This window comes from Triticum dicoccoides, chromosome 4B, assembly GCF_002162155.2.
Source record: "Triticum dicoccoides isolate Atlit2015 ecotype Zavitan chromosome 4B, WEW_v2.0, whole genome shotgun sequence".
Lineage (NCBI taxonomy): Eukaryota > Viridiplantae > Streptophyta > Magnoliopsida > Poales > Poaceae > Triticum > Triticum dicoccoides.
Window position 1 is genome coordinate 181011214 of NC_041387.1, and position 8323 is coordinate 181019536.

The window sequence follows — 8323 nt, forward strand, 5'->3', positions numbered from 1 at the left end:
TGACAGGTCATGAGTAAAAATTATACACAACTAAATATTCATAAATATTTAGTAACTGTGTGTACTCATCGTTTTGTATAATTTAAATATAAGATGCAAGTGTATATAATTTTTGGATTCATTAACATATTTATTTAATAAACATTTCGAATGTCCCTTAACTTAATTTTTTTTGTATAATACACAAGTTTACATTTAAATGTTTCTATTTACTAATAATTGTTTGTATGTATAGTATTTTTAATACACAAATATTTGATACCTTAATTGTTTTCATTACTTATGTTTTACTAAATATTTTATATATGATACACAAATTTATATTTAAATGTTTTCACTTACTAATCATAATAATATTTTTAACACACAAATATTTGAACATAATATATTCCTTACATTTTACAATTATCTTACAAAATTGCGTGCAAAATGGGTTGCAATATCCGCATCCCATTCAAACTACACGTGAGTCCACATTCAGTAGACATAAGTTTGTTATCCGGCATCAGGACGTTATTGGTGTGTTTGCTAGACCGTCTCGTCTAAAGGTCGCAGGTTTGATTCCTGGCGGATCCTTTTTAGGTGTTAGTTTTCGAATATATGTGCAGTGTTATGGCCGGGGATTTATGTAAATAAAAAAATGTTAGTTTTTTTATTCTGAGTCGCAGTGGCGGTCTTTTTCCGCGAATAAACAATTTATGAGGGTCTCACTGACAGATAGGGCCATGCACATGGAACCGCCCACATACGCGTAATGTGACCGTATCTGCACGTTTAAGTCAAGTTAAATGACCACAAACCTGTATTTTCAAAGTTGTAGCACCAAACTAAACATACGACGCAAGTTCTATGATTCCTGATGATATTATCTCATGACAAAAAAAAAGCAGAAGTATATGCATAAAGATCAGCTTCGGCAAGGTTACCAGAAGCAGTTTCAACGTCGACCAACAACAACCTAGTCAATCTATAGTTACACAAATCTGTCAGCACAGCTCCAACGTTTTCCCTATTCGTCTTTCATGGCCGTCTGATGCCTCCTTTTCTGCGCAACCTCGACGAGCAGAGTCAGCAGAGCTTCGCATACCTGCGACGTGTTCGCCTGATCCCCGGGCTCCTCATTCATCGAGGAATACACCATCCACGCATGGTCCAGCTTCCGCTCTGGTCGGACCGCCACCGATCCGGGAACTTCAGCATCCTTCCTCGTCACAAGACCGTCACTCTTCTCACTATACCTCGCCACCAGCAGCTGCGAGCATGCTGCCAAGGCAGCTGAAAGTGGCATTACAACCGGAATCCTCGCAGGATTGCCGTCAGCGGCAACCGGGAGCTCCACATGCGCGACATGAGAGAGGGCTGTCAGCACACTTGGGGTGATGCTTGCCTCCGTGTGGAATGATACAATTGGCACCTCGGGGGGCAATGGGTGCTGCGCCACGAATTCTTTCCTCCTTTCATATGTCAGATCTTCTAGTGCCTGCAGATCACCCTGGAGAAACCCGAATGATTATGAAATTAAATTTGGTGTCGTCCACTGTGTAAGCTGACATGGTAATGATTGCAACAGAAAATACCTTAAGGACTTTTGAAACCAAAATCTCCATAAGCTTGCGTAGCATGACATAGTCACCAAGCTGCCCCTCTCTCAGGATATCAGAAGCAACTGGGCTTCCTCCATATGGGCTTTGAGCTAATACCAAACCTGCAACCTTGTCTTTCAGTTGTGGCCAGTAGAGTGACAGAGCTGCTGCCGCATCTACACCACCCTTGCTGTGACCGAGAAGTAGCACACGTTTCCTTGATCCCCAGTATATTTCTTCAATGTATTCCTTTATCTCCCTTGCGTTTTTACTTACTGAAGACTGAAGGACACCTTTAGTATCACTTGAAGAAAATAATATATCAAGAGAAAACCACAAACCAATATAGGTAAGTACCTCACTGTGAATCTTGGCAATGTGACAAACCAGACCCATTTTGGAGAAGTATGCTTTTGTCTTCACAAAGTAAAGTGGCCCATGGTTACTAAATAAACCTGTAAAAGCAGAAGAACATGTGTAACCACAAAAGTTCCATAAATTGTTTTCAACCGACGTAACATCAGACTAACCTGGAACTAACAAATACACCACCGCATCAGGTAGCTTGTGCTCATTTTTTCTGGAGAGTGAAATAAATACGTAAGATAGTTACGAAAAGCATTATTTACATATTGTAAAAACTGAGATTCAGTGTTTTATTTTCACTAACCTCACGGAGTCAAGGATCTCCAAAAATCTGGTCGTCCCATCCTCAGCTGCAGGTAAGCCTTGAGTGCGCTGAAGCCATCCGATATCATCTGCTGAACCACGTACAGTTTTCCGAGCACGATCTACGAGACTGCATATAGACATATAAAGAATCCACCATTATATTCTAATTCCAATTAATCTAAAAATAATAAGAAAACACTGCTGGTTTAAATGACAAATAGATATACTTGAAAAGTATAATACACAAATGACAGAGCAATCTCTACCCTTGAAATAGTGAAGCTCCATTCTGAAAAACACGAAAAGGTGCCATCTGCCCTGAGATTTCCGAGGTTTCTTGAGAGGAACTTATTACACTGGGAGACAAGCTAGTGCCATCCAACTCTGCAGAGGAAGTCTGAAGAGCAGGCCTGCCAGAAGTTGAGACCGGTGGAAGTATTGCTAGTTCTTGGCCTTCCTCTGGTATTCCTGTAATAGAGAGTAAAGATAATGAAGGGGTTCAACCAGATTTATGACATGAATAAAAAAATCTTACGGCATAATCGTCAGTCAAAACAAGAAATCTAACCTGTGTAACCAGGCACCGGGAGGCACTGGGTAAAATACGAAGCTATTTGGGCAAGATTAGACGCAGCTTGGTTTAATGCTGGGACAGAGGGGAAGAGTTCTGAATCTTCAGCCCTATCGACTGATTGGCTATCGTCAACCTAGATTTGTGATTTATCAGTAACTATTTTGTTAGCAAAAGGGAGTGATAAAACAAAACAAAAAAAATGACCACAGGGGCCTTTAGGCAGCATACTGCAGGTAACGGATACGTACGTAACAACCCTGTCCTGGCACTAAGGTTAAGTAAGCGAAATCACTTGGCAACTTGGCTTGGTGCATTTTTGTGGATGTTAATAACACGACGTATCAAGCAAGTTGGGTTCAGTATGTTGCAGGAATTGCCATTCAATCATTCGCGTTGCATAAAATGGCTACAAGAGTAGCAGGCCAATTTCCTTGTGAAACGAATGTCAACTCCGGACTTGAAGCGGCCCAATTCAATTCCTTTCACCTAGTGACGGGCTGTTAGGAGCTAGGGTTCTGCCCGGTCTTGGCCGTAGGCAGTAGGGGAAGGAGGGGGCTGGGCGTGGCGATGAGCGGCCGCGCCGGCGGCTGGGCGCCGTCGCGGGAGAGGAAGATGGCGGCAGCAGCGCAAGAGGCAGGGGGCGGCTAGGGTTCCGGCTCCTCTGGGAGCCGGGCAATAGAGATAATCTTCTTATTGCTTAATTCCAAACAGAGTCTTACAGCCTATATTTATAACCTAGATAACTTGCATAAGAATTAACCTAAGATAACTTGCATAAGAATTAACCTAAGATAACTTGTGGGCTAAGATTGCCCGGTGGGCCTCTACGGCCGTAACACTTCTCCCCGCCTGCACAAACAGCTCGTCCTCGAGCTGTAAAGTGGGGAAGCGCTTGCGGAACTCCTCGAGGCGATCAACCAGCGTCAAACACCTTCTCGACAGCTGGGGCGGCCAGGTCGGCGGCGACGGCGTCCTCCGGAATGTAGTCTGCAACCTCCAGGTAGAAGAGTCGCTGGCAGGCATGGCCGAGCGTGTAGGGCTCGTCGCAGTTGAAGCACAACCCTTGGCGGCGACGCTCGAGGAGCTCGGCTGAGGTGAGCCGGCGGAACGGGCGTCCCGCGGTCGCGGCGAGGGGTGCCGCAGAAGCCTGCGCAGGCCGACCCTGCGCGGATCCGGCCCGGGTAGCGACCCAGCGGTCCGGGACGGTGATTCCGGCTGGATGGCCACCGCGCGACGCTCGAACGTGCGGCGTAGTACATGGCCGACTGGAGATCCTGGGGTCTGCGAAGCTCCACGTCGACGCGAATGTGATCCGGAAGGCCGCCGATGAAGAGCTCAGCCCACTGCAGGGCCGTCAAACCTGGCGCATGACACGCCAAGGCCTGGAAGCAGTCGGCAAAATCCTGCACCGTGGAGGTGAAAGGTAGGCGGCCTAACTCGGCCAATCGGCTCCCGCGTAATGGCGGTCCGAAGCGAAGAAGGCACAGCTCGCGGAAGCGCTCCCACGGGGGCATGCCGCCCTCGTCCTGCTCGAGGGCGTAGTACCATGTCTGGGCGGCCCCGCGGAGATGGTAGGAAGCTAGCTAAGTGCGCTCCGACGTGGGTGTGCGCTGCCCGCGGAAGAACTGGTCACACTGGTTGAGCCAGTTAAGAGGGTCGTCCGAGCCATCATAAGTGGCGAACCGGGGCGGCTGCTGGTTTGGCGCGCCATGGCCCACTGCCTTGGCGGTGCGGAGAGCTGATGACGGTGCTTGGTCCATGGGAAGGCCGGCGTAGTTCTCCGTGGCGCCCGACGCCTCGGGCTGCAACTGGGAACCCGACGGCGGCCGGGCCTCCGTGTAAGCCGGCGGCGGCCCGTGGAGCCAGCCGGGAAGCGGAGACGGTGACGATGGGAAGCGGACCTCCTGGATCGGGAGTCCGCTCGGCGGGGACCGGCCCAGGCTAGGGGTGGGCGGAGGCGGTGGTGGCACCTGAACGGTTGCCGTCGGGAGGGACAGCGCGGCGGGTGACGGCGCGGACGGCGCGGCCCAGGTTGGCCACTGCGGGCCCTGGGCGGCGGCTGGCGGCGCAGGTGGCGCCGCGAGTGTCGACATCGGCCACTGTGGCCAAGGCGGCGCCGAAGCCGCTGGTGAGGGAAGCGCCGGATAACCTCCGGTGATGGCCGTAGGTACGGAGTACCACGGAAGTGCCTGCTGGCCCGAGGCCATGGCCGGATGGAGCGGCCGGAACGGCCCGTACGGGCTAGCCAAGTATAGGCGGATGCCCTGGACCGCGACGACCAAGTCATTGAGCACACCGGCCATGGCCTCCGGTGTAAACTGCTGCGGCATGGGGGGAGGTGACAGCGGCTGTTGTTGGACGGGGGGGCAGCGGCTGGCCCTGGCCCGGCGTGGTGCCGGGTGCGGGGGAGATCGGCGCCGACAGCGAAGCCGTGGCACCCGGGGATGAAGCGGCGGCGGTGGAGGAGTTGGTGGCCGCTGCGGTGGTGGAGTTGGCGGGCAGCGGCGGTGGCGGTGGCGGCGGCGGGATTGGTGGCGGCGAAGACATGGTCGAAACCCGGGTACCTGATACCCAACCGCCGATGTCGCAGCCTTTGAGGTCGCTGCCCGTGGGGAAAACAGCATGACTGCCGCTCGCGGGGAAAACCGCATGCCCAAGATCCCCGACGTAGCGGACGAGATCGAGGTCCTTTGCACAGCGAAGGGCAACTTGGAGGAGCGGCAGCTGCAGACCACGCATCTCCCGCACCCGCCGACGCGCTAGGAGGCCGCGTGCAGCAGCCTACAGCCTCACCGCCGCCGACACGTGGTGGGTAGCAATCCAAAACGGAAGCGGTGACGGCGACGACGGGGACTTGATCTGCTGGATGTGGACGCCCTGGGATGGCGGCGGCGCTGATGGGAACGAGGTCGTCGCACTCCCTTCGTAGGGCATCCCATACTGGACGGCGGAGCTGACCGGCGGTGGCTGCTGCAGCTGCTGCGGTGCCGCGCCGGAGGCGGAGGCCGCCAGGAGCAGCGGCTACCACTGCAGCCAGGGCTGGGCGGTGGTGGCGATGGATGCCAGCTGCAGCGGCTGCTGCTGCGGCCTGGCGAGCGCGGCAAAGGCCGCCTGGTGCGGCGGCTGCCACGGCAGCCACGGCGGCGCGGGGGCGGCGATGGGCGTCGCAGCCGGGTGCGGCCCGTAGGACCCGGCCAAGAACGGGTGGATCTCCTAGACCGCCTGGGTTAGGTCCCGCGGCACCCCGGACATCTCCTCCCAGGTGAGGACGGCGGGGGCGGGCGCGACGGAGGACCCCGGTGCGGGCAGGAGTGGGGCGACGACCGTGGTGGTCGCCGGAGGCGACAAGGTGACCGGCAGCGGAAGAGACGGGCTTGGCGGCGGTGAAGACATGATTGAACCAAAGCTAGCTGATACCAAATTGTTAGGAGCTAGGGTTCTGCCCGGTCTTGGTCGTAGGCAGTAGGGGAAGGAGGGGGTTGGCATGGCGATGAGCGGCCGCGCCGGCGGCTGGGCGCCGTCGCGGGAGAGGAAGATGGCGGCAGCAGCGCAAGAGGCAGGGGGCGGCTAGGGTTCCGGCTCCTCTGGGAGCCAGGCAATAGAGATAATCTTCTTATTGCTTAATTCCAAACAGAGTCTTACAGCCTATATTTATAACCTAGATAACTTGCATAAGAATTAACCTAAGATAACTTGCATAAGAATTAACCTAAGATAACTTGTGGGCTAAGATTGCCCGGTGGGCCTCTACGGCCGTAACACGGGCATGCTTATATTTCTGCAGATTGAATATAATAAAATTAAAAAAAAACATAGAAGTGTTGCTGCAATGTGGTAAAGTTGATGGCACCAAACCCTTCCTTCCCAATTAAACTTGAAAATGTATATGAAGAAGACCAGTAGTACGAGGGAAGGATAAGGATAAGGGGTTGGAAAGTTCAGGTTTATTATGGCACGCAACTAACAAGGCAAACAGACAACTGTGGCGGCTGCCTGCTTCATTGCTACCAAAGAAAAAAAAACTGTACCAGTACTAAATTCCTAAGGGACTCACATCGAAATCTTCAAGGCATAGGAAGGTGGGTAGTAAGAGCAAGAGGAAAACAAGCAGAGATCAACACGCATACGTACCGACGCGGAAGTAGAAGGCCCTCCCTGTGCTGAGGGCTCCATGCTGGACCGATGGATCCGCTAGTCCCAGTTATTAGTCCTAACGCGCTGGAAGAATACGGATTGAGAGGACCACAAACGATAAAAGTTAAGAGGAATGAATGAATTAGGAACGAAACAAAACAATCTCGATTCGATCGGGTGACAGACGGACTGGCCAAAGCAAACGGGAATCGGGACCACGAACCGGTGGATCCAGGAGGCGGCGGCTCGGCTGTCTTCTCCAGCGGGGGTGAGGTGGGGGTGTGGCGGCGGGAGAGGAGAAATTCCGTTTCGTGGGGAGGTAGGAGAGGTAAGAGGGGACGGGACGGTAGTCGGTTTCTGCGGCAAGAAGTTGGTGGGAGCCTGGGAGGGAGAAGACGACTCCCCCCACGGACACGCGGCGCACCAGCAGCCCCAATTCACCCGTGACTTGCCACCTCGACTACAACACATAAATCCCCCTCCGACTAACTTTACTGTGTAGTAGGGACTAACTGATTTAGGGGCTGTTTGGATTGGGACTAACATAAGGTTGAAGTTTGATCAATTTAGGTGGGCGTTTGTATCAAGTCACACCTTAGTCAAGCCACACTAGGGCCCCATATTACATACACTTAAAAAATGTGACAAGATTCCCTTAGACCCGTCAACTTGTGGCTTTTATTTTGAAAAACTAACCTTAGCCAAGTCGTATGGCAAAGTATGGCATTGTTAGGTCTACAATCAAACAACCCCTTAGTATAAATTAGCAAAAATGTCCGTGCATTGTAACGGAAAAAAGCATTCACAGTTTCACACCAGTGGCGGAGCCAAAGGGGGGCGAGCAGCGGCGTGGCCCCCCCTAACGATCGAACAAATATTTGTAAGTAGTGATTAATTAGCGATATGATTTACACGTACAACGTGCTTGGCCCCCCTATCTTTACGTGATTCTGGAGAAAGGAAAAAAGGCCCACGTACAAGCCCATTAGTTAGTTGTTTTCTAAGTCCATACCCAGGCTTCCGCAAGTGTGTGTGCTAGCGCTATGCATGGATTAGCGATGCGCCGTTGCTGTCCTATGACTTCGCCGCTGGCCTGCCTCTTGCCTTCCCTCTTAATAAGATCTTATTCATATGCCACCGCCGCAGGCTGCTTCACTCACAATTATTTCGGCTGCAGCTCGGACTTGTCAATGCTTCGCCTAGCATTCGTAAACGGTGATGGTCGTTGTAGCGTTCCTGCAAACGACGACTAACCGATCTACTTCAACCAGGTGGTATAGGGGATAAGGAGTGGCTGGATTTAATTCCCTAGGTATGTATTCTAGCTATTTTGATCAATTTTTGCTAACTAAACAATAAA

At 52.1% G+C, this 8323-nt stretch overlaps 1 protein-coding gene across 2 annotated transcripts; it reads right to left on the reverse strand.

Annotated features, from left to right (window-relative positions):
- Positions 1-834: 834 nt before the first annotated feature.
- Positions 835-7380, reverse strand: LOC119295673. Of its 2 annotated transcripts, none has more exons than XM_037574116.1 (9): positions 7187-7380; positions 6961-7039; positions 2824-2962; positions 2522-2723; positions 2254-2382; positions 2114-2163; positions 1941-2038; positions 1578-1865; positions 835-1492 (listed from the first exon to the last, which is right to left on the reverse strand). In XM_037574116.1, exons 2-9 carry the CDS (start codon positions 7000-7002, stop codon positions 1010-1012), a joined length of 1431 nt encoding a protein of 476 aa, XP_037430013.1. In that variant the 5' UTR covers positions 7003-7039; positions 7187-7380; the 3' UTR covers positions 835-1009. The 2 variants fall into 2 exon arrangements, with proteins under 2 accessions (XP_037430013.1, XP_037430012.1); XM_037574115.1 differs by having other exon boundaries at positions 6961-7047.
- Positions 7381-8323: the final 943 nt, after the last annotated feature.